The 24887-nt window shown below is 57.2% G+C and overlaps 2 protein-coding genes across 2 annotated transcripts; one reads left to right on the top strand and one right to left on the bottom strand.

Moving 5' to 3' along the window:
* The first annotated feature begins 8947 nt into the window (after positions 1-8947).
* LOC132026030 (uncharacterized) lies at positions 8948-13393 on the top strand. Its single transcript, XM_059413973.1, has 5 exons — positions 8948-9414; positions 9962-10198; positions 10500-10558; positions 11378-11667; positions 13216-13393. Exons 1-5 carry the CDS (start codon positions 8973-8975, stop codon positions 13391-13393), a joined length of 1206 nt encoding a protein of 401 aa, XP_059269956.1. The 5' UTR covers positions 8948-8972.
* A 4242-nt stretch (positions 13394-17635) lies between these two features.
* UBE2Q1 (ubiquitin conjugating enzyme E2 Q1) lies at positions 17636-24847 on the bottom strand. The gene is given in 14 exon segments (XM_059413848.1): positions 17636-18118; positions 18497-18563; positions 18734-18829; positions 18918-18966; positions 19049-19107; positions 19216-19306; positions 19401-19461; positions 19674-19758; positions 19861-20001; positions 21238-21288; positions 21702-21806; positions 22126-22230; positions 24380-24640; positions 24642-24847. Coding segments are annotated over 14 exon segments (1275 nt in total). The 5' UTR covers positions 24714-24847; the 3' UTR covers positions 17636-18086.
* Positions 24848-24887: the final 40 nt, after the last annotated feature.

Here is a 24887-nt window from a genome sequence, read left to right as displayed (position 1 = left end):
TGAATGCAGGGTCACAGTCCACGGTGCAGGCGGACCCCAGTTCCCGGCCATGCCCCCCACTGAAGGGCGTCCAGATGGTTTCCAGCTTCGGGCTATTACAAAACAAGCTGCCGTGAACGTTCGTGCGAGTTTGTGTGTTTCTCTGCTGCAAATGCCCCGAAGTGTATTTGCTGATGGTCGTGGCGTGTTTACTTTTTAAAGAAACAGCCAAACTGCTCGGGGTGGCTGCGGCGTTCTCCGTCCCTGCTGTGTCGCCGTCGCTGTTGTCCCTGGGTTTATTTCGGCCGTTCGGACGGTGTGCGGTGATACCCTCCGGCGCTCTTCCTCGGCGTTGCCCTGGTGCTGCTGGGGGTTGTTTCTTCTGATCACTTGCTGATCGGACTGTTCTGTTGCTGAGTTTTGAGAGTTTGTTATATATTCTGGATTTATATTTATTTTTATAAATATATATATTTATAAACATACACATTTATAAATGTGTTTATATTTATATATTCTGGATTCTTTTTTTTCAAGATTTTTTTATTTTTATTTTTTTCACAGACAGAGATTACAAGTGGGCAGAGAGGCAGGCAGAGAGAGAGAAGGAAGCAGGCTCCCCGCTGAGCAGAGAGCCCGATGCGGGGCTCGATCCCAGGACCCCGAGATCATGACCTGAGCCGAAGGCAGAGGCTTTAACCCCTGAGCCAACCAAGTGCCCCCATGTTCTGGATTCTTTGTTGGATAGGTGGTTTTCAGATATTTCTCTCCCACTCTGTAGCTTATTTTTCATCCTCCTAACAGGGTTGGTTGGTTGGTTAGTTTACAGATGAAAGGTTTTAATTTTAATAAAGTCCAAGTCACTTTTTTCCTATTATGAATGGCACTTTCATTGGCAAAACTAAGAACTTTTTGGTCAGCTCCAGATCCTAAAGATTCTGTTATTTTTCTCTAAAAGCTATATCGTTTTATATTTTTTTGAGTCCACAATCCATTTTGAGTTAATTTAGGTACAAGCCGTGAAACTTGGGGTCGGTTCCTCCTGCTGCGGCCGTCCTCCCTCCCCCCCTTTCCGTCTGTCTGTCTGTCTGTCCATCTGTCTGTCCGTGGTCTCTAGATGCCGCTCCAGCGCTGTTATTGATTCTATTTCCTCCGTGAAGTTTTCCAGCTTCGTCACGAATCCAGCGGCACAGCTGGGAGGGCGTCTGCCCGTCGCACTGACCTGCGGAGCTGCGCCTTCGGCAAAACCACCGACGTTCAGTTGCTGTGATTGTTTGAAAAGTGTTGGAATTGGGGAGACTGATTCCTCCCACTTTTTTCTTTTCAAAACTGCCTTGGCTGTTCTAGTTCCTTTGTCTATGCCTATAAATTTTTAGAATAACCTTGTCCTCTGCCTACAGAAATGTGGCTGGAATTTTGATAGGAATTGTGGTAAAGCTGCGTGTCAGTTTCCCTTCCTTCCTTTCTATCTAGGTTTGGTTATTCTAGGGCTGGGGCGTGAGGGGCAGAGGGTGAAGGAGAGAAGCAGACTCCCCGCCGAGCACAGAGCCCAACGTGGGGCTTGATCTCAGGACCGTGACTTGAGCAGAAATCAGGAGTTGGTCCTCAGCCGACTTAGCCCCCGGCGCTGTGTGGCGGCTCCTCTATGTTGACGATCACATCGCTGGTAAATAGGGCCAGAGTTAGGTTTTCCTTTCTGATCTGTCTGCCTTCTGCTGTGGACTCATTCGCGGGGCTCTGTGTTGGACGGGAGTGGTGAGCGTGGGCGCCCCGATCTCTCCTGGGCGCGGCTCGTCCCTCACCACGGAAGAGAGCCTCGGCTGTAGTTTCGGTTGATGTGCTTTATCAGGTCGCAGAAATTCTCTATTCTTGTTTTTCAGAGGTTTTTTGTTTTGTTTTTTTAAAGTCATGAATGGGGGTTTTATAAGTTTCTTAGGACTGCTATTAAAAAATTACCAAGAGGGACGCCTGGGTGGCTCAGCCGATTGAGCGTCTGCCTCTGGCTCAGGTCATGATCCCAGGGTCCTGGGATCGAGCCCCACATGAGGCTCCCTGCTAGGTGGGAAGTTGGCTTCTCCTTCTCCCTGTGCCCCTTCCGCTACGTGTGCTCTTTCTTGTGTGAATCTCTCTTTCATTCAAATAAATAAATCTTAAAAAAAAAAAAAAAACAAAACCCACCAACTGGGTGGCTTAAAACAGAAATTTATTCTCATGGTTCTAAGTCCAAAATCAAGGTGTCAGCAAGTCTACGTTCCCTCTGAAGCCCTGGGGGAGTCATTCCTTCCCACTCCCTGGCTGCCGGCCACCAGGCCACCTGGGAGCGGTCTCCAGGGCTCCTCGTTTATGGGGCGTCATTCTAGTCCCGTCGTCACATCGTCTTCCCTCTCTGTGTCTGTCCACATTTCCTCTTTTCGGAAGGGCACAGTCATACTGGATCAGGACCTGCCCTAGTGGCTTTGTTTTAACTTGATCACGTCTGTCAAAACACTCTTTCCAGTGAAGGTCACATTCCAAGGTGCCTGCGGGTTAGGGCTGCAACGTATCCTTTTGGGAGGACATAATGCAACCTATAACGGATGCTGAATTTTGTCTAATGCTTTTTGTGAATTGGGTGATACGATCATGTGATTTCTCTTCTTCAGCTGGTTAGTATGGTGGACTACAGTGATTGCTTTTTCAAATATGGAAACTGCTTTGTATTCCTGAAATAAACCCCACTTGGTCATGGTGTATAATTATTTTTATATATTGCTAAATTCTCTTGGTTAATAATTTTTAATTCCAATACTTTGTTAAGGATTTTTGCTTTTTTTTTCATGAAGGGTATTGATCTATAGTTTTTTTGGTTTTGTACTGTTTTGGGTTTTAGTATTATGGTGGTACTACCTACCTAAAATGGATTGGGAAATGTTTCATCCCCTGAGAAGAACTGTGTAGAACTGATATTAATTTTTCTTAGATTGTTTAGTAGAACTCTCTAGTGTTCTTGGGCTTGGATATTTCTTTTTTGGAAGGCTTTTAATTATGAGTTCAATTTCTTCAACAGTTAAGGGGCTATTCCAGTGACCGATTTCAGATTGGGTGAGTTGTGAGAGTTGTGAATCCTTGAGGAAGGGCTACGTCTTGCGAAGCTGTCTAACTTTGCGTCTGACATTGGTACGTGTAGTTGCGTGTGTAGAGGTCTTTGGTGTCTGTGGGGTCTGCGGGGACATCGGTCCGGTTCTGTCCCTGCTGTTGGTGATTTGTGTTTTCTCTTCTTCTTTCAGCCAGTCTAGCCGGGTGTTGTTCATGTTGTTGACTCTACAAACAGCCAGTTCTTTGTTTCACTGATTTTTCTTTATTGTTTTTCCGTTTCCAATCTCATTGGTTTCTGCTTTTCTTAGTTACTTGCTTCCTTTGCTCTGTTTTCCTTGGGTTTTGTCTGCTTCTCCTCCTTTGTTTCTTCTTCAGGGTCAGAGCTGAGGGCATTAATTTCTAAACCTCCTTATTTTGTAATAGAGGCTTTTTTTTTTAAGATTTTATTTATTTATTGGACAGAGATCACAAGTAGGCAGAGAGGCAGGCAGAGAGAGAGAGGGGGAAGCAGGCTCCCCGCGGAGCAGAGAGCCCGATGCGGGACTCGATCCCAGGACCCTGAGATCATGACCCGAGCCGAAGGCAGCGGCTTTAACCCACTGAGCCACCCAGGCGCCCCTGTAATAGAGGCTTTTGATGCTATGAATTTCTCTTTAGGTGATGCTTTACCTGTATCCCGTAAATCTTAATATTATTTCTCATTTTGTGTTGTGTTTTCATTTTCATTCAGTTCAAAATATTTTCTAGTTTTCCTTGTAATTTCTTCCTTCTGTGGGTTGTTTTGAAGTGTGTTACTTCGTTTCCAGATATTTGGAAATTGCCACATATTTTCTGCTGTTGATTTCTGGTTTAATTCTACTGTGGCAAGACAGCATACTACATATGCCTTGGATTCTTTTATTGTAACTCATTTCACGGCCCAGGATAGAGCTTTCTTGGTTCATGTTCTGTGGGTGCTTGAAGAGGTTCAAGTTCTGCTGTTGCGTGGAGTGTCCTTGATTGGATCACACTGGTTAATAGCATCATTGGGTTCTTCTGTATCCTTTTCTAATTTTTTTTAAAAAGTTATTTATTTATTTATTTGACAACAGAGATCACAAGTAGGCAGAGAGAGAGAGAGGAGAGACAGGCTCCCCGCTGAGCAGAGAGCCCAGTGCGGAGAGCCCAGGTCCCTGGCATCACGACCTGAGCCGAAGGCAGCAGCTTTAACCCACTGAGCCCCCAGGGCCCCTGCTGTATCCTTTTCTATGCAGCTGTTCTGCGTTGTTGAGAGAGGGATGTTGAAGTCTTCTATTGTAATTGTGGGTCTGTGTAGTTCTTCTTTCAGTTCAATTAGTCTTTGCATCATATACTTTGTAGCTCTCCTAAATGTGCAGCATACACATTTAGGGTTGCCTGTGTTCTTGGTGGGGTGATCTATTATAGTTATACAGTATCCTCTCTCTGTGATTTTAGTGATTTTACTGTGAAGTATGTTTTATCTGATACTAACATAGCTATGTTTTCTTTCCCTTGATTAATGTTTGCATGACATATCTTTTCCTATCATTTTATTTTATTTTCCTATCTTTTTACTTTAAAATATATTGTATCTGAAGTGAGTTTTGGTAGACATATCATTGGGTCATACTTTTTTTTTTAAAGATTTTATTTATTTATTTGACAGACAGAGATCACAAATAGGCAGAGAAGCAGGCAGAGAGAGAGGAAGAAGCAGGCTCCCCGCTGAGCAGAGAGCCCAATGCGGGACTCGATCCCAGGACCCTGGGATCATGACCTGAGCCGAAGGCAGTGGCTTAACCCACTGAGCCACCCAGGTGCCCCTGGGTCATACTTTTAATCCACACTAACAATCTGTGTCTTTAAACTTTTTTTTTTTTACCATTTATATTTAATGTCATTATTGATAGGGTAAGGTACAAGTCTGCATTTTATTTTTTGTTTCCTGTTTTTTTTATTTCTCTGCTTTCCTGTAGTTTACTTGGACATTTTTTATAATTCAATTTTGATTTATCTGTAGTGTTTTCAAATCTTGAAATTGAATATGTTACATTATTAATACTTAACTTAGCATGGTCTATTCCTGTTGGCTTTCTTCATTTGAGTGAAGTATAGAAGCCTTACTTCCCTTTACTCTCCTTGCTTGTAATGTAATTGTCTTAAAAATTTTCTGTGTTGGGGCACCTGGGTGGCTCAGTGGGTTAAAACCTCTGCCTTCGGTTCAGGTCGTGATCCCAGGGTCCTGGGATCAAGCCCCGCATCGGGCTCTCTGCTCCGCGGGGAGCCTGCTTCCCCCTCCCTCTCTGCCTGCCTCTCTGCCTACTTGTGATCTGTCTGTCAAATAAAAAAATATAAAATCTTTAAAAAAAATTTCTGTGTTTATTTTGAACCATATCAGACAGTGTTATAGCTTTTGTTTCAACTGTCAAATATAATTCAGAAAACTTGAAGTAAGGAAAGTATATTGTATTTACCCATATTTTTCCCTACCATGTTCTTTCTTATTTTGATGTTTCAAGGTTCCTTCTTTTATCGTTTCCTCTTTGTTTAGAGAAGTTCCTTTGTCCTTTTTCTTTTTTTTTTTTTAAAGATTTTATTTATTAATTTGAGAGAGATTTATTGAGAGAGATCACAAGCAGGCAGAGAGGCAGGCAGAGAGAGAGGAGGAAGCAGGCTCCTTGCTGAGCAGAGAGCCCGATGTGGGGCTCGATCCCAGGACTCCGAATTCATGACCTGAGCCGAAGGCAGCGGCTTCACCCGCTGAGCCACCCAGGCACCCCCTTTTGTCCTTTTTCTTTAGGGTAGGTCTGCTGGTGACAAATTCTTAGTTTCCTTTCATTTGAGAATGCCTTAATTTCCCCTTCATTCCTGAAGATATTTTTACTAGGTATACAAATCTTTTCTTTTAGCACTTGAGAAATACTGTGCCACTTCTTTTGGCCTCCATGGTTTCTGATGAGAAATCCACTGTCATTCAAATAATTTTTCTTATATTTTCTTGGTCCTTGGATTTTAGAAGTTTAATGATGATGTGTCTTGGCATAGATTTCTTTGAATTTATGCTGCTCTGGGTTCCCACAGCTTTCTGAATGTGTAGGTTTTAAAAATCTTTCTGCTGTTCAGATTATATAATTCTGCTATTCTCTCTTCTAGTCACTGGGTATTTCCTGCCCCCTCAAATCTATTGTTGAGTTTATGTACTTTTTAAAAATATCAGTTATTGTATTTTTAAATTCTAATTTCCCCACTTTTTTATACCTTTGTTTTGCTGAGGCTTTCTGTTTCTTTCCTGATGGTTTTTATTTTTTCATTTGTTTTAAGAGTATTTGTAATTGTTGAATTATTTTATTATCATGGCTGCTTTGAAATGTTGTCGGGGGCATCTGGGTGACTCAAGTGGGTTAAGCATCTGACTCTTGATTTTGTCTCAGGTGATGGATGACCTCAGGGTCATGGGATCGAGCCCAGGTTGGATTCCACTCCCAGTGAGGAGTCAGCTTGGGTTCTCCCCTTCCTCCTCTGCCCCTCCCCCCCATAATAAATAAATAAATAAATGAAAAGTTTTCTGCCATGTGAGGTTTCCCCATTTCCAGTCCTTTAGCTGGAGAGAACAGACTTTTGTTGGGGCTTTTTTTTGGCCTGTGCCTGTTGGTGCTTGTGGGTTTTTCAATTCTAAGTCTAGGATATAGGAGGTGAGAAGAAAACCAGCAAAATTCATCATCATGTTGTCCCTTGATTGCAAGGTCACAGTTGTCTTATGTTTGATTTATATTTATTTATTTATTAATGATTTTATTTATTTGACAGACAGAGATCACAAGTAGACAGAGAGGCAGGCAGAGAGAGAGGGGGAAGCAGGTTCCCCGCTGAGCAGAGAGCCTGATGCGGGGCTTGATCCCAGGACCCCGAGATCACGACCCGAGCCGAAAGCAGAGGCGTAACCCACTGAGACACCCAGGCGCCCCTGATTTATATTTAATAAAGAGAAGGAATGGAAGAAGGAATGGATCTTCCCAGAGTAGAAGTGCTAAGAATGGTTTTTACATTAATGGTTGGGGGAAATTTTTTCAAAAGAATATTGTTTTATGACACATGAAAATTATATGAAATTCAGATTTCAATGTCTACAAATAAAGTTTTATTGGAAAACAGTCTCACCCATTTACACACGGTCTCCTCTGCTGATTGGTGGCAGAGCTGAGTCGGGCGGTGGAGACCACATGTCTGCAAAGCCTCAAGTATTCATTCTCATTCTTTTTTTTTTTTTTTAAGATTTTATTTATTTATTTGACAGAGAGAAATCACAAGTAGACAGAGAGGCAGGCTGAGAGAGAGAGAGGGAAGCAGACTCCCTGCTGAGCAGAGAGCCCGATGTGGGGCTCGATCCCAGGACCCTGAGATCATGACTTGAGCCGAAGGCAGCGGCTTAACCCACTGAGCCACCCAGGCGCCCCTTCATTCTCATTCTTTACCAAAACTTATTTCGGCCTCTGGATTAAGATCTAGATTGTGTTTTAAAAACAAGGAAAAAGAAAAACAAAGCAACATGAAAGCTCCTGAAAATCGATGAGAAGAGGAAACAAGCTGATGGAAGGTGCGGAGGAGCTGGGAATGGGCATTTCTTAGAGCAGGATGTGTGAGAGCTGCGGGCACGTCCGCAGGCGGCCAAGCCGTCCCTCCTCTCCACTGGCCTCCGAGGGACAGGCTAGTTCTGACCACTAGTGAAACTCGTGAAGTTTCTCCACCCTCTTCCCCAAAGCTGCTGGTTTGCAGGGCTTTGCCCACCTGGTGGGGCTGTCAGCCGAAGGTTCGAGGCTGAAACATTCGGACCTAATACTTCTCACCGAGGGGTTGCAATGTGCTGTATGCTTCCGGTCGACCTCCAGAATTCTAAGATGGTGGTTTTTTGACAGTTTTGTAAAGTTTTATTATTACTGATTTTTGTTATCAATTGAAATATTTTTGTAATAGAATTGTAGAGAAGAGAAAAGTGAACTGAAAGGGTCAGCTTCCGTGGGCAGCGTGCACATCGGGGGGTGTGCAGGTCAGCATGGGGGAGGAAGTACCAGGCGAGGACCCGAGTCTCCAAGGGAAGGGTGGTTTTCAGACTGAAAGCAGCGGCAAATACCCAAGATAATAAATGGTAAAATGAAAAGCTACGCCAAGGCATAGTATGGAAAAACCGTACAATGTTGGCGACAGCTGCAGAGAATCCACACGAATGGGTACAGGATTGGGTTGTATCACTGAATTTTGCCCAACCGAATGTCCAAACCCAAATCTGTTCTTAAATTACTAAAATTAAATAAAGGTAAAATTAGGACTTGATCAGAAAGGTAGGGTCTCAAAGAATGTGTGACCCACACACTTGTTCTCAAAAAGTGGTCGACGGTCGTGTCCAATAACAAGAACCAGGAAGCCCCGAAGTGAGGGGTCAGGGAGCCGGAGGGGCCAGCAAAGTGCGGAGCGCTCAGGGGGCACCCGGCGCTGGACGGAGTGGGCTGGGGTGCGACACCGGGGTGGCGTCTGCCCAGAGCAAAGTGGACACGTCGGGATGCACTGCCCGAGAGCGTGGGAAACCCAAGCAGGCGGAGGAAGGAAAAAAGCAGTTCTGGAGAAGTCTGCACAAGAACAAAAATGGTCAGGCTGCCTGGGTGCCTCCGTGGGCTGGGCGTCCGCCGTCGGCTCAGGTGGTGGTCCCCGGGTCCTGGGATGGAGCCCGGTGTTGGGATCCCTGCTCAGCGGGGAGCCTGCTTCCCCCTCCGCTCCGCCCACCTGCTCCTGCTCTCTCTCAAATAAATAAATAAATAAAATCTTAAAAAAAATAACCATAAGGACAACTTTATAAATATTACAACTTTCTTATTTTCATGACAGGCGGTGACAGCCTCAGCAGGCTTTTCTGCAGTCCCGTCACAATGGGGGGCTGGAAGGTCTGGCAGGGACAGGCCGCTGGATCCAGCCCGTCCGCGATGACCCCAGCGCTGCGGCAGCACCCACACGTGAGGCCAGTGCGTCGCCTGAAGTCTGCTCTGCGTGGAAGACACAGAACCATCGCCGCAGGGACGTGGTCACCAGCCACGCGCAGATGGTTTCGGCCGCGCACAGAAGGCTGTGTCCGCCGCCTGTCCGGCCGTCCCCCTCTGTGGCCCCGGGCGGATTCTGGGGGATGTTCTGCCCTGGGGGTGTGCCACCGCGTACTCAGGACACATCCACCAGATTCAAAGCTGCCCCGAAGAATGGAGTTGGGCCGGCGTGGAAGCAGGAAGACCCGTGACCCTGCCGGGGGGCCTGCACCTGCTGTGTCGGCCCCGGGGCCCTTCCCCGTGTCTGCGGGGTTTGCCTCCTCCCTTCATTCAGGTCTGTGTTCTGCTGTCACCCCCCTGCCCCCTGGGTTTTCCCCGGTTCCTTCTCTCTGCCTTGAGTTTCCCCATCACCCTGTGGTCCCCTGACATCGTGCTGCGCCTGTGACAGCGTGTGCCTCGCCATGTCTGGGACGCACACATGCAGAGTGACTAAGTGTGTGCTCCCCGGGGACAAGCGAGGCCTGTGTCTGGCATCTCGCGCATGCGGGGCCCTTCCCTGGCTGACAGGGAGAGAAAGGTTGAGGGTCACCACTGGAAATAGGAAACTTCCCCAGGGATGTGCTGGGCAGGCGGCCTCCTGTGCTGTCCGCGAGGGCAGACAGGCCTGTAGAGTGGGCAGCGCTGTCCTGGGCCTGGTGGTCCGGGGACTTGGAGGCTGCAGGGGGCTGCCGCCATGCTTGGTGTCGCCTTCGGCTGTGCCCCTGCCCAGGCTGACAGGAGGGTCTGTTCCTGGGCTGTGTCAGGATGGGATGGGCCCCTGCCGCCCTAGAGCCTTCTGGCCGCTGACCTTGCTGTCCTGCGTCTTCTCCTGCACGGTTCAGACTCCCCAGCGTCTCTGAGGCAGGGCTGTCCCTCCGAACACTCGACCGGTCAAGAGGCTGTGGGCGGCTGTCGGGAGCCCGGGGCCCGAGCGTCACTGGGCGTCCACGGCGGCAGAATGGAATCCAAGCAGGCCAGGGCAGCAGCTGGTGGGGGGGTGACCTGGTGTCGGAAGCTCCCAGGGCCACCTCGTGTGAGGAGAGCCCCTGAGTTTGGGGTCTTGCTCGGGTCCATGTGCTGTGCTGACAAACTGTCAAAATGGGATTGTTATATTTATCTCTTAAGCCATTAGGGAATAATAATTAGACCCAAACTGGATTTAAGTGTTTCTGAATTAGTAATTTCTAGCTCGGAGTCACGGCTGTGAATGGGTTCCGAGGCCGGTATCTGGAGGGGTCTAGGAGATTAATGTTCTTGGCTGGAGGCGGCCGGTCCCCGCTGGGCTGCCGTCGAGGCTCCGAGTGGGCGGGCGCGGGACTGGCTCTGGGGCTCGCCGGCGGGCAGCGGTGCTTGGCGGGCGTGGAGGCCTCCCCCTGCCAGTCCCGCCCCGCCGGCTCTGCTGCCAGGACGTGTTTGGGGACAGCAGCGGGTGTCCATCGGCAAGTGCCCCGGCCTGCCCCCAGCCTGAGAGAGCCCGTCGGATCTCGTGCCGGGGCTGACCCCCAGCCTGCGTCCACATGTAAAGCGTCCACGACTGTCCTGCCCCACACAGGCGCTAGCCAGCTAAATCCGCACATCAGCTCAGGTGGGCTTTCTGCTATAGCAGAGGAAACCCGGCTCAGAGGACGGAGAATTTGCCCCAGGTCATGTCTCATCCTCCCCGTGCTCTGTGTCCACGGAGCCCAGCACGGCCCACACAGTGTCCGGGGCCGTGGGGCGCCCTCAGCGATCAAAATAATTGTGAGGACAGGACTCCTAGTCTCGAGATGCTTGTGCTCTCGTGGGAAGAGCGCGCAGTAAACCAGTGAATAAATAAGGAAATGTCGGATAGCAGGTATTAGCCAGAATTAAGAGGAGGTGATGTGATGGGGAAGCGGTCACTTCTTTAGACGACTCGTAGGACAGCATATGTGAGAAGTGGCATCTCTGTGGAGGTCTGGACAATAGGTCAGAGTCAGTTCTGTGGAGAGCAGGGGAAGAACATTCCAGAACATTCCAGACAGGTGGAGCACCTGCAGAGGCCCCAGTGTGGGGCACAGCAGGGGCAGGGGAGGGCGGGCACAGCAGGGGCAGGGCAGGGCGGGCACAGAGGACGTCTGTGGAAGGAGGATCAGACCACGGGGGCCTTGGTGAGTCCCAGCAGAGACCTTGGGTTTTAGGTGTAAGCACGGTGGGGATGGTCGGAGGCCGTCCGTCCGGGGAGTAGTGGGATCTGAGTTTGGTGTGTCTGTGGGGGGCCGCGGTGGGGGCCCTTGCAGGTTCTGGGGCAGCAGGGAAGTGTCCGGATGCTGTTGCCTGGCCCGGGCCGGGGAGGGCGCCAGCTGGTACTGGAGGATGTGCTGGGCAGAGAGACGCACGCGAGCCCCAGGTTGGCGGCCGCGAAGTACGGAGCTGGGGGAGAGGACGGTGGCCTCAGCCAGCAGGCAGGTCGCGACGCTGTTTGTGCAGCTGGAGGAAGCTGCCCCATGGCGGACACGCTGCGTGCGTGCGGGGGCCCCTCCACGCTCCAGTGCCGTCCCGGAGATGGCTGGGGCCGGGTTCCTGCAACGTGAGCCTGCGGGTTCTGACTGCACAGGAGGTCCGGCACGTGGTGGGTTCAAGGAGAGAGGACCAGGTGGGGAGTGTCCACTGGGGGAGAAGGAAAGTAAGTGTCTAGGGCTTCGTGGCGGGATTGTGGCGGCAGTGTGGCAGATGGATTTGCGGGTTTAGCCAGGGCTGGGGGGGTTTTCGGTCGAGAGCAGTGGAGAAGCCACACGGCTCGGGGGAGGCCAGGGGCGTCGTCGTGAGTGGCAGGGCTCCAGCCTGGCCTCCAGCATGACCATCGGCCCTATTCCTCCCTCTGAGGGGCTGGCGGGCCTCCCAGGCCAAGCATTCCTGGACTAAGGTGGCTGCCAGTCCTGGGGGGCCCCCTGGCAGTGGCTGCCCTCCCCACCTGCCCATTTCTGGATGGCCTTTCTTGGGTTGGCTCAGGACACTGACAAGAAAGGGGACGTGGGAGTGGGAGCCCCCAGAGGGAGGCTGGAGGGAGCTCAGCCCTAGTCCCGCGGTGGGGCTGCCGGTGCCATCTCCAGAGCTCCTCGGAGTGAGTCCCCGTACAAACCAACGAAACACCATGGTGGCGAGCAATGCGTTTTCTTGCTCTAGGTTTTGGAGAAAGCTTTGGGTCAAGGACTCCCCAGACCACAGGTGAGATTCTGAGCCGACCCTTGTTCCCAGGACACGTCTTCCCGGCTCCTGCTCTCCCTGGCCCAGCACGCGTCCAGCTGGTGCCACGTTGACCCCTCCGTGTAGGACGGGTCTGTGCTCTAGGAGGCTTTCTCCATTACAGAAAACCCACCCGGCCAAGCGTCTGCACGCAGTGGGGGTCTGTAGGCTGCCGGACGGAAGGACCAGTTTCACCACCTGCGCTCTCCTACCGCTGAGGGTGGGGCTGGGGCCTGGCGGGGGCAGGGGTGCGGCGGTCACGCGGTGGCCCAGGAGCCTCCTGGACTCCAGCGTCTGCTCTCCAGCTTGCACACGGCTCACTCCTAACGCTCCCGTGACTTCGGGGAGCCCGTGATGTGGAGGACAGCCTTCTGCTGGTTCCTGTGGATGAGGTTCTCAAGAGGTGCAGCCAGGACAGTGGGACAAAGGCCACAGCACAGGTGGCTCAGTCCTTGGCAAGCGGGGCAGGGAGTGTTCCGGAAGTCCTTGGTCAGACCCTGGCTGTGAGGCTGGGACTCACGGAGACTTAACCCGTCTGTTCCCTGTTCTGCCCAGGGCTGGTCTGGGACGCCCCCGCAGCAGAGCCCCAGGGGAGATTTGGCTGGTGTTAGCCCTGGGGGCAGTGACTGGGGCTGAGACCTGTGTCCTGGGTCACGCAACATGCACACCCGCATCCTTCGGAAGCCCACAGGTCACGGTGGCCGGCTCAGAGTCCCCCTGTGTCTCGTTTCTGCCCGGCGTGCCCCTTCCCACCCTCCTGGCCCTGTGCCCCCAGCATGGCAGTCACCAAGGGCCCTTGTCCCTCTATCTGTTGGGCTGGGGCCTGGCTCTCCTGCTCCCAGTGACTGTCCTGCTGCGCTCGACCCCCTCTCCGTTGTCTGCTCTCCCCCAGAGGCTCCTTCCTTGCGCTGCTCCTGATGCTTCCGAACCCTGAGCTGGTCACCACCTGCGGTGTTGGCGGGGAGGTGGGGCTGCTTGTGTCCAGCATTGTCCTCCAGACCCCCTTCTTCTGGGCTATCAGACCACCGAAGCATGGGCTCGGGGTCTTCTCATGGGGCCTTCCTGGGTGAGCCTGGTGACAACAGAGGCCAGTCCCCGGCTGTGGCCTTGGCTCGGTTCCGTGGGGCAGATCTGCAGCACCAGCTCTGGGCGGCCTCCAGAGACGGATGGACACGGGATGTGGCGCAGAGGGTGAGGCCCGTGGCCTTTGTGGTCCCCGCAGACTCTGCACGGGGCCCCAGGAGCACCATGTAGCCCTACCTGGGCGAGCCTGCGGCAGGGTGCCGTCTGGGGGATGATGGCCGGCCTGGGACAGGGGCAGGCCTGGGCGTGCAGCCTGGACTCAGCTGCTCCTCTCTGCTTGCTCCTCCAACTCTGCGTTCTCGGCAGCGAACGCTCTCAAGATCCTGCTGCTTAGTGCTCCAGAAGGGAGAAGCTGCTCCGCCGGGCCCTGCCTTCCGGCTGTCCAGTAGAGGGTGCTCTGCCCACCCCGGGGGCGGCACGGTCCTCTCCTCCCTCCGGTGCTGGGTACTGGACCGGGTGGGTGCCTGTGGTCATTCTCAGCGACTTTGGTCGGTGGGCTCCCCTCCCTGCGTGGTTCCTGTGCAGGCTGGATGGACGACTTCTGAGCCAACAACCCCCCCGACCCCCGACTCAACCTATTGTGCTGGAGAAAGGGAGTGAACCTCCACCCTTCTGAGACTTGATGGGCTTCAGCCTGGCAGGACAGCCAGGGGACAGCAGAGTGGAAGGGAGGGGCAGCAGGGGACAGCATAGTGGACAGCAGGGGGCAGCAGGGGACAGCAGAGTGGACAGCAGGGGACAGCAGGGGGCAGCAGAGGCCTTAGGGTGCCTCTCAGTGTCTCCCCTTCTCCCAGTTTTTGGAGCTGCCCCTTGCACATTTGCTTTGTGCCCCGGGGCCTCAGGTGCTGCCCGAAGTCTGCGGTCTGTGGTACAGAGCGGGGAGCACAGCCCCCCCCCCCCCGCCCCGCCTTTGGCCAGAGCTCCGCCACTTTCCTGTCACGTACGTTGAGTTTTGCTCAGTTTCCCTGGGAAAGGAATCCGTTATGGAAGAAAACTAGGATCTGGAAACCACGGGGCGTTTTCACGTCCTTGAGAGGGCGCGGCCTCTCCTCTGCTCCGCCTTTTGTCTGGGGTTCGGTGGGGTGGGAAGGGTTGAGAGAGTGCGCGGAGCTAGGAGGGCAGGGGGAGGGCACGCAGGAACAGGGAAAGGCCCCTCCCCAAAGCACCGAGGCGAGGGCCAGGGCCTCGGCAGCAGGGTGCCCCCCAGAGGTCATCTTGGGTCACTGCATGCAGAGGGCCCCGCGGCCTAGCACGGGGAGTGCCCGGCGGCGGCCAGGGCCCAGGAGCTCTGGCCAGGCACCTGACTGCTTGGGGCGGGAGGCGCATGGAGGAGCCCCAGGTCCTGAACAGCAGCTCCCAGACAGGCCGAGGGGCCGGGGTGCCTGCCGCAGGCCAGGGGCTCTCAGCTCTGGTGTGGAGGTTGAGGGGGCTCTGAGAGGTCAGGCAGACTGACAATTTCCCCCCTCAGGGAGGAGGACATCGAGGTTCAGAAAAGTGACAGGAGCTTACAGCTGGGGATGGGCCTGAGGGCCGACTCTGTGGGGCCGGTTCCGTGCATTCAAGCGGCCCCACGTTGGGGGCCCGAGCAAGGGAAGGCCTCGGAGCAGGGCACCTGGCCCCGTTCCCCGCACAGAGGAACAGCTCGCTCCCGGCCTCTCTGCTTTCCAGCCTCGGGCCCTCCAGCAGGGGCGCTCCGCACCGAGTAAGTGAGCACAAGCCGGGGCCCCAGAAGGCCCCACAGCAGTCCCAGATCCCTGCCAGGAGGGCAGGCGCAAGAGTGAGGCCTCCTTGGATCGGCTCTTCCTGCCCTCCCCTCCCACGCCCACATCTGGGGTCAGCCCCCCCCTGCCCCTGGGGCCCGCCACGACAGGCACAGACTTGCGGGGTTCGCCGCTGCCCCCCTCTCCCCCGCGGCCTCACCTGGAGCCACCCAGCCTTCCTGCTGTGCCGGGCAGACACTTGGAGTTCCCGCTGGGTCACCCCACGCATCCTGGTATTTGGACCTTGGAGGTAACTGCCCGTATCTAAGGTTGTTGGTCCCTCCGGCCCTGGGCGCTCTGGGGCAGGTCACCTGGGCCCAAGGGCACACCTTGACCTGGAGGTCCCCCGAGAGACAAGCTGAGGTCATGGGGGGTGCGGGGGCGGGGCTTCCTTCCCACGGAGACTCTCTCTTCAAGTCACACGTCTTGATGGTCAGCACGCCCCTTCTCCATCACATTGTGTCCCTTGTCCTTAAGCACACTGTGCTCTTGAGGCCTTGAGGTGAGAAGGCCACCAGTGCCGGGATTGCTTTGACTCCCATTTGGCCTTGACCCCCAGCTCACCTCTCAGGGCTGGTCTCCCAGCATCTCAGGTTCCCGGCTCAGCCTGAGCGCCCGTGCCACACCCAGGAAGCTTCCATGAGGTCGGAGCCAGAGGTAGCTTGTGGGTCCTCCCCACGTCTCTTCTGGGCGCCCCCGGAGCACGACGAGAAGTTGCCCTGAGATTCCGGAAAACGGAGGGGCCCACGTTTGCTTTTCCTGGCGTTCCAGGCGAGAATCCGGAGCCTTGCACCAAGCTGTCACCTTACGGAATGAACAATGGCAGGTTTCAGGGGTTGGGGTGTCGCTCCTGTGTAGCCGCCCTCGCAGCCCCTCCTGCGGACCCGCTGTGGTGGGTCAGAGGCTGCCGCCCGCTGCGAACCCCGCCTTGAGGGGTCACACGGCGACCCGGGGCACGTGCAGAGAACATTGATTCAGGGTGTTTCGAAGCTTCTTGTGCTTAGGAGCATCGTCACAATCCCTCATGCGGGTCGTCATGGAGGGGAGTGTTAAGTCTGATGGGAAAGGTGGAGGGTTCTCTCCTGCTCGGTGCTCTGCTCCCGCGAGCGGGCGCCTCCCTTCGCGCCAGTGGACGCGGACCCCCCGGTCCTTCAGTTGTTGTCGGGGGCGGCCGGCTGGCTCTGTCCGTGGAGGGTGTGACTCCGGGTCTTGGGGTCGTGAGCTCGAGCCCCTCATTGGGTGTGATAAGTTAAATAAATAAATGTAAAAAAAAAAATTATATCAGAGCCAAACTATTTAAATAATTTTATTTGTTTCATCCTTTGGTAGATGAGAAAATACATTACAAAATACATTGTACAGAGAACAGCTCACAGTACACATTACTAAAAACACCAACTACATCCCAGCCAGGGCTGGTGAAAGTTCAGAACAAAGCCACAGAGGCCTCAAGACCCAGATTCCAGCTCTACCGAGTGTTTCCCCGGGGCCCCTCTTGATCTCGGCCTCCATGGGCATTAGCACCTGTGGCAGGTGGTGTGGGCAGAGCAGGAGCAGCACGGGGCAGAGCTGGCAGCCTCTCCCTGCGCCCGAAGCAGCGACACTTACGGTCCCCAAGGGAACAGGAGTGGGAGGGGAATGGCCAGGGTCTCCGACAAAGCAGGACAGTGTTGGTGTCCCACAGGCCCGTGGTCCTCAGCCCGGGCTCCCCCACGCCAGCCTACACCGGCCTCGCTCGGCCCAGCCCCCAGCCCACAGGCGGACAGCCCAGGGGCAGGCTCAAGGGCTGGGTGGCAGGCAGTGTCCCCCACAGGTCCACACAGCACCGCACAGCCTCCCCACACCCCCTTCCCCTGACCAGCAGTTCCCAGAACCAGGGTGAGGCCCCAGGGGCCCGGAATGAGCCCCTGGAGCGAACCTTCCCAGCAGGACCCACCTCAGGCCAGCAGCTTCAAAGAACCCCCAATTCTCCGGGCCAGACAACCTGCTTCAGAGTTCTGCCCATCTTCCTGTGTGAGCCTGATGGAGAGGTCCAAGCCGTCAGTCTGGGCCAGGGCAGGCCTGTCCGAGGCAGGGGAGCCGGGGAGCCGGGGAGCCGGGGAGCACCCCCCCACCCCTCCATTCATTTTGAAGCAATTCTTGGAAGCGGCCTCTCCAGACTCCATCCTCACTCTCTCTTAGAAATTTGGAAACATCTGTGACTAGTAGGAACAGTCGCCGTGAGCGTGAAGCGTCCGTGCAGCCTGCCCTGTCGTGGCTCGGCAGGCAGGCTCTGCGTTCCGAGGGGACAAGTGCTGGTCGCTCCAGGGGGGCCTCCGGGAGGAACCTGGGGGCAAGCCGGGCAAGCCTCCGCAGCAAACTGCAGCCTCTCCTCCAGCCGCCGGGCCCTGCCCCTCCCCCACCGCCCAGACAGCGGGGGAGGGGGGGCGGGAGGTGGAAGAGAGAGAAAGAGGAGTCAAGACCAGCATCTTCAAATTAACAAACTGTAATTGTTTTCCCAAAGATACATTTTTCATACACATCCGTCATACACTGTAACCAAAAAAAGCAGTGTACATGAAATAAGAGAAAATAAATTAAAAATCCATAGCATAGGTAAGGAGGCTCTAGTCTGGAGCACGGCTGAGTTTCCAGCAATAGAAGGAGGCTCGAAAGTCTCTTTCAGAAGAATGCCTGCGAGCAGGGGTTCCAGCCAGGTGGTCGTTGGTCTGTCAGTCAGTCTGGAGTACTTGAAACGGGTCTGTGTCTGCGGTTTTCCTTAGCGCTTAGAATAGCCATCGCTGTCCTGCGTTAGGGCAGAGCTATCACGTCCAGGAAAAACGAGGGAGGGGACCACAGAGGCGGCACGAGGTCCGAATACAGCATTCAAAGGGAACTGGTCCAGTGGCGCCTGGGGAGGAGGGAGGGACGCTCTCCGGCTTTAGCCATCTTCCTTGGGGGGTGTGTACCAGCCTGCAGAGAAGAGCCAGGGCACAGTGACCGGGCGTAGGCCCGAGCCTGCCCTCCCAGCCCTGTTCCCGAGGGCACCTCCAGGGTCATGGGTGAGAAGATCCCAGCAAGGGTTCCCAGCATGGGGACTGGGAACCTGCCCGCCGTGAGAGGACACCGCGACACGAGCTTTCTGGAAAGGCGGTTGGGCGGAGGGCAGCACCGAGCCCTGCCAAGGACGGGCAGGCGCTGCTCCTCTGGGAACGGAGGGAGTGGAAGCCAGCCCCTCTCAGGAGGACAGTGCGGGCGCGGTGCTCGCAGGGAGTGAAGGCACAGGAGCCAAAGACAGGGTTCTTGCTCTCTGGCAAGAGGTGACGACCCAGGGCCCTGGCCGCGGCTCACCGTTCTTCTCGTGGATCTGCACCAGGGACTTGTAGGACTGCTGTGCTCTCGTCAGGCTGTACTGGGACTAGGACAGGAGGCCACCATCAACGCAGCGGGCCAGAGACCCCTGCCCTGGCCTGGCGCTCCGTGGACCCCGGCATCCCTGGCTCCCAGGCCCGCTCAGCAGGGCGCCAGCCAGAGGCCTCACCCCGCGGTCCGGGCCTGCGTGAGCGGCCCCGCGGCCTGGATCCTCACCTTGTTGGCTCCGAACTGCACGCGTGCCTTCCCCTTCACCAGCGTGGCACAGATCTGCATGATCACGGACTCGATGGAGTAGGCGCTGCTCCAGCCCTGGGGACGGGGGGGAAGAGGACGGGTCAGGAGGCTTTTCAGAGGCACCAGCGGGTGCAGGCCCGGCCCAGCCAGGGCCCCGGCTCACCTGTTTGGTGAGGAGCTCCATGCAGATGGCACCTCCGCCCAGAACGTACCTGCAGACGAGGGTCCGTCAGGCGGCTGCAGCCGGCCGCAGCCCTGCACCTCGTGCCCCCGCACCCCCGCCGAGCCACTCACCCTCCGGAAAGAACGGGAGACACAACCCTGACAAACGGCGGGTCGAAGGGGAAGTTATCCTGCGAGCGAGAGGGAGACGCTGTCAGGGAGCGGCGTGCCCCCAGGCCTGCCCGCCCAAGACGAGGACGGTGCCCGGCCGATGCAGGGGCTGCCAAGGGAAGTCTTACTTTGAAGGAAAAGTTGAGGAGAATGAAGTCCGCTCCTTCCTTCTCTTTGAGGATCTGGAGATCGTTGTGCAAAGCGCTGTCCTGGTCGACTCTGAGAAGCAAGGAGTGTGCGCTCAGACGCTGGGCCCCGCCCGGGAGCCCGGACACGGCTCTGTCCCCCCAGGCCGCTGCCTGCCCGCACTCACTTGAGGAGTTTCACGTTCCAGTCGTACAGACTGTCATTCACGAGTTCGACTGCATAGTTTCCTGGGAAGGGGGAAGACCACCGCGTCGTCAGAAAGGCTGGACGCAGCCCCTCCCAGGCCGACAGAATGGAGGTCCGAGGCTCCAGGTCCACCCCAGGCGGACACGCACATGACCTGAGCCGTGGACCGGAGGTGCCAGATTTGTGGGCCGAAAAGCTCCCGTAGCCCCCGCGTACCCCAGCACTTCTCGGGGGCCCTGGGACGCACACTCACCGCCTTTGAAACTCTGTGAGCGGTAAATGTCCCTGAGCTCCTTCATGAGCCGGTCCGTGGCCTGCACCGAGCCGGACACCGCGCCCTGCACGGGAGAGCACGTGCTGGAGACGCGTCCGCACGACCCGCACGGGGCCGGCGCAGACCCTGCAGCCCCCCAGCCCCCTCTCCCGGGGAAGGCACGTACGTTTAAGTAATCTTGCCTCTGGTTCTTCTTAATCTTCTCCAGGATGGCCAAGTTTTCCTTCCCGATGCCGTCATCTTCGGATTTCTTGCCCTCGGCTGGCTCCTCCTCCTTCATCTCATAGTGATCCAGGTCCTCCGTGTCCTGGAGCGGCGTGGGGCAGGACGGTAGAAAGGAAAAGAACCGGCACAAGTTGTGCAGGGGCCGCCCTTCTCCCTATCCTGTCCCGTCCCGTCGCGTCCTGAGCCATGGGAGACGGAACAGCAGCGGGTCCATCCGGCTGGGGACCACCGCACCCTCCACGGCTGGAGCGGGTCCCAGCCCTACTCCCTCCTCGATCTGAAGGTCTCGGGCGGCAGAACCACTAAGGACCCGGGGAGGCAGGCAGAGACACAGCCGTCTCGTTCCCTAGAAGGACCTGCTGCAGCTGTCCCTCAAACCCTCCCTTGGCAGCGACAGTTCCTCCATGAGTCCTAGAATGACTCTGCCTGGCACTGTGACTCGAAGCTCACATCTCACTGGGTCCCTAGGGCTCCCGGGAGTTCTCAGGGCTGCACCTCCAGCTGAGATCGGGCAGAAGTCTCCCGCCCGCCCTGCCGGTGAGAGGGCTGGGCCAGGCTGCTGACACAGTAACGAGGGAGGGGTGAGGTCAACAATGGAATGAGCCCCTCGCCCCGCTCCGGGTGGGGAGACACACAGGCTGCCTGCCCGCCCTGTGCAGAAGCTGTGACCCCCAAGGCCATGGAGCGAGCAGCTCACCCAGCAGGACGTGGTGACCGCCAGCCCATTGTCGCCCCAGCGGCCGCCCTCCCCAGAATGCCCACCGCGTGCCGGGTGCTGTCCTCAGCCACTTCTCCCCGTCCCCACACCGCTGCGCGGTCGTCAGCCCCCCCTGCCCAGACCAGAGGGCGGCGGCCAGGGAGGCTCCCCGGCGCCCACGGCGACAGCGGAGCTACGACCCGATGCTCCATAGGCCCCGAAGCTCAGCTGCTGACCACTGTGCAACGGCCCGTGACTGCGGAGACCGGGTCAGGGGGTTCTACACTTGCCGCCCACTGCGCGGCGCACCCCACACACAGCAGCGGGGCCTGCGCAGGAGCTGCTGCGGTCCCGGCCCATAGGCGAGAAAGCCTCAGCCCAGGGAGACATGGCGAAGCTCCCCAGCAGGACACAGATGCGTGTGGGCCCCACGGCAAAGCCCTGAAGCCGTCCTGCTGACCCCGTGGCTCAAAGGCGCGGGGGATGGGGGCAGGCCTGTTTCCTCCAACACTGGCTGCTCCTCCGGGTCCCAAGTCTGTGCTTAGTCCTCCCCAGTCTAGACCGCAGCGCGTCAACAGTGGGTGCCTGCCCACCACTGCCGCCCGGGAGGGGCGCCCCTACCTCAGGCATCTCCTCATCTTCATCTTCAGAAGACAAGTCCTCCTGCGTGCACTGTGGGGGCGGGGGGGGGGGGGCAGCGGTCAGAGCCCCGGGTCTGGCGTTGGGGTGCCTGCCCGCACACCCCGACCGCTCCACCAGCCAGGTCAGAAAGGAAGCCACAGCCCAGGGGGCTAAAAACCCCTCCTTTCGCTTCTACACTGAGGCCATGCTGTTGGTTCTCAGCGAGGGGCCTGGGTCCCCAGTGGCTACCCACTGCTGCCCCTTCCTCTCAACCTGAAGACACTGCCCATGGGTAGGCGTGACGGGCAAGGCCACTAGTGCCTCACCGGGAGACAGAGCACCGAGAGCCACTACCCGGTACGTGTCTGGCAGGGCCAGGAGAGCCCCAGGGCAAGTGTGCAAGTGTGCGTCCGTGCGCGGGTGCTCACGGGGCGCTGTCCGCGGGGCCGCCCCGGGCCGCTCACCTGCTCCGCCGGCAGGGGCTGGTCCAGCATCTCCACGTCCGGGTGCTGAGGGAGATTGTAGAGCTTACACAGGTCGGAGATGATCCTCTTCAGGTGCTGCAGCAGCTGGGGTCGCGACCGTGCGGATGGGGTCAAACGCCCGTCCCCGCCCGCTCCGCACAGGGCGCGTGTGAGCTCCTAACTGTCCCCCCACCCCCGCAGTACCGAGTTCTCTGAATCCTGGGGAGCGGGTGGCTGTGGGGGGCCTTCATGGGACCCGTGCCGGGTTGGGCGCAAGGCTCTCCCTCCAGCTTCAGAGAGCACTTCCTGAGGAGTCTGCCCCCAGGTGTGCCTTTTCCAGGTCCGTCTCCCTGTCACAGGGCGCCTCCGTAACAGGGGCCTCCCAGCAAGAAAGAGCCCCCCGCCTGGCACCCTGGCATCTCACCAGAGTATTCCCTTTCTTGATGTCCACCAGCCTCTCCAAGACGGCGGCCAAGTTCGGGTCATCGGACTCCACTGACCAGATGGGGGGCACAGCAGGGTAGGACTCCTGAGGGGAGAGAGCAGTGACAGTGGTCGAGACGGGAGACCCTGGGAAGGGCTACGGTTTGCCTGCCTCCTCCCCAGAACATTCCTCGTCCCTCTGCCCCTCCTGCCCCCAACAGAAGTTCGGTATCCAACTGAAACACCCTCCCAACCAACCCCAGACTAGAGGTCATCCCCGAGGGGGCCCTTTCCAAAAAGCCTGAAGGCTCTTCTCTCTTCTCGGAGACCGCGCAGCCACGCTGCCCACAGTGGGGGGGGGGGGTCTCCTGTGCACAGCGCTGCTGCCGAGGCGGGCTCTCCCACTCCCCACACAGAGCCCTCCAGCCCCGCCGCTCCTCAAATCCCAGGGTCCGTTCAGGAAGGGGTCCCCTCATCACAGCCACACTAATGTGGAAAAAAGCGAAGGTTCCAGATCACTTTCACTTTAGCTGGGGAAGGAGACACGCAAACTAGATCGCGTCTCCTGAACCTAGAAGAAAGCAGCAAGAAGACTCTTCCCCAGCCGGGCCACCCCCAGCAGCCGCCCTGGAAGGCCGGTGCTCCCCATGCTCCCCTGGGAGCGTGCCACCCTCTCCGCCCAGCACAGGCTGCAGGGCTCCGCATGGCGGGCTGGAAGAAGCCTACGCTGCGAGCATTCCCGGCATTCCTGAGCCACGGTGCCAGATGCAGCCTGACCAGACTCCCCCTCTGCCCAGACCCAGAGGCCCAGGTCAGGCTGAGTCTCCCTTGCAGGGGCCACGGGGAGTCTGCTGGAGAACCTCCTCACGGAACTTCCTTCCAAGCACAAAGCCAGGCGATGGCCTCTGGCCACTAGAAGGGGGCAAACCTACTCTCCAGAAGCTGAAGTCCAATATAGGAAGAGAAGTCAGCTCCTGGGGCTTCCACCCACATCAGGGAAACCTAGCCACTTTCCACTGGGGGACTTAGCCCCGTCGCGGCGCTAACTCTTGATGCTAGAAAAACCGATCACAAAAAAGATGATCAAGTCTTCAACCAGTCCTTCAATCTCAACTTTTCAGTGCAAAAAAAGTGGAGGAAGGAAGAAATGGGACACGTGTTTTGGTGGGGCACCGTCCAACCCAGGCCCAGGCTTGCCATACACCTTGACCTGGTTTGATGGAGGGAGAGAGACAGAAAAGAAGAACCACGTAAACTGCAATCACACCCCCTGGTACCCAGACCACTCCAGGCTGCAGTCAGCCCACCTGCCCCCTGGCTCCCTAGCACCCCTGGCAGGAAGGACACTACCACGGCAGATAAGATCAACCAGTATCAACCCATGTGGAGCAGTGAAAAACCTCCCCAGGTTATCACTTGCTGACCCCCTCCAGGGGCATCTGAGAGTGCACAGGCAGGGGACACGTAGGGTGTCTCCTAGACGAGCAAGCCTAGGACGGCTTGATGTTCACTGGGGAGAAAAGGGGCCATTACCGCTCAGAACCAAGGGGATGGTCTTCCCACCTCATCACCAGGAAAGGCAACCACCCAGGGCAACTGGAGATACCCCAGGGCCCAGGAGCGGAGTGGCAGATCTGCCACCAGCTGAGGCAAGAGGAGGAGAGTTGGAGGTTACGCTGGAACAGAAGGGGAACCAAGGGGGAAAAAAAAAAAAAGAGTCCACGACCTGCGGATCTCCACTTGGTCATATCTGGGGAGCAAAGGGGGTCTCCTGAGAGGTGCCCAGGCAGGGATCCCACAGGTGGCAACGGCCTAAGTCAAAGGTAGGAGCGACCAGGGGGCATCCCTGAATCGTGCGGGCCTCCAGGCCAGGGAGGTCCCTGCGGCTGAGCTCAGGGCAGAGGCCTGGAGCCCCGCGATGACAGCAGGGCAAGAAAGGGGCCTTCGCAGGCGGCAAGGCAAAGTCGCCAGGGCCCAGATCACGACCCTCGGGATGCGGGTGAGCGGAAGGGGCCAGTCGAGGCGCCATATGTCGGGCGCCCCTCGCCACCAAGGGTCCGTGGCCGACTGCGGGCGCACGGCCCAAGCTCCAGCGGCGGCAGCAAGTGGAGCCCGCGGGGACCGGGCCGAGCCCCGAGACGGGGTGGGGGGGGGGGGGCCGGGGCCCCCCGGGCCCTCGGAGAGCACGAAGCTGTGCGGGGCGGTCCCGAGTCCCGGACAAGGGGCCCCGCACGGGCGCGCCGAGGGGTCCTCACCGTGATGTTGCAGTGGATGCGGACGGGATCCCCGGGCACCGGCCCCCGCGGGGGCAGATGCGGTCCGGGCGCGGCCCCCGCCCCGGCCCCTCCAGCCCCGGCCAGCAGGAACTCGCAGCTCAGCTCGTCCAGGCAGGCGCTGGCAATGCGGAAGCGCTCGTGGCCGCGGTGGAAGATGGACTCGAGCAGCTTCAGCTCCCGCCTCAGGCAGGGCCCCGGCCCCGGGCCCCCCCCCCCCCCCCCCCCCGCCCCCGGCCCCCGGCGCCGCCCCCTGGCCCCCCAGCTGCTGCCCCGGCCCCGGCTGCTGCTGCCCCTGCGGCTGCGGCTGCTGCATCCTCCGCTCCGCTCCGCTCCGGGGCCGGCGGGCCGGGAGCCTCCGGCCTCCGCTCGGGCTCCGCCGCCGCCGCCGCCGCCGCCGCCGCCGCCGCGGTCCGCACTTCCTGATCCCCCCTTCGCCAAGATGGCGCCGCCGCCGCCTCCGGGACGGGGCCCCCCCGCTCGCCGGCCC

This window comes from Mustela nigripes, chromosome 10 (genome assembly GCF_022355385.1).
Source record: "Mustela nigripes isolate SB6536 chromosome 10, MUSNIG.SB6536, whole genome shotgun sequence".
NCBI lineage: Eukaryota > Metazoa > Chordata > Mammalia > Carnivora > Mustelidae > Mustela > Mustela nigripes.
The sequence above is the reverse complement of the archived record's forward strand: the minus strand, read 5'-3'. Positions and strand labels throughout refer to the sequence as shown.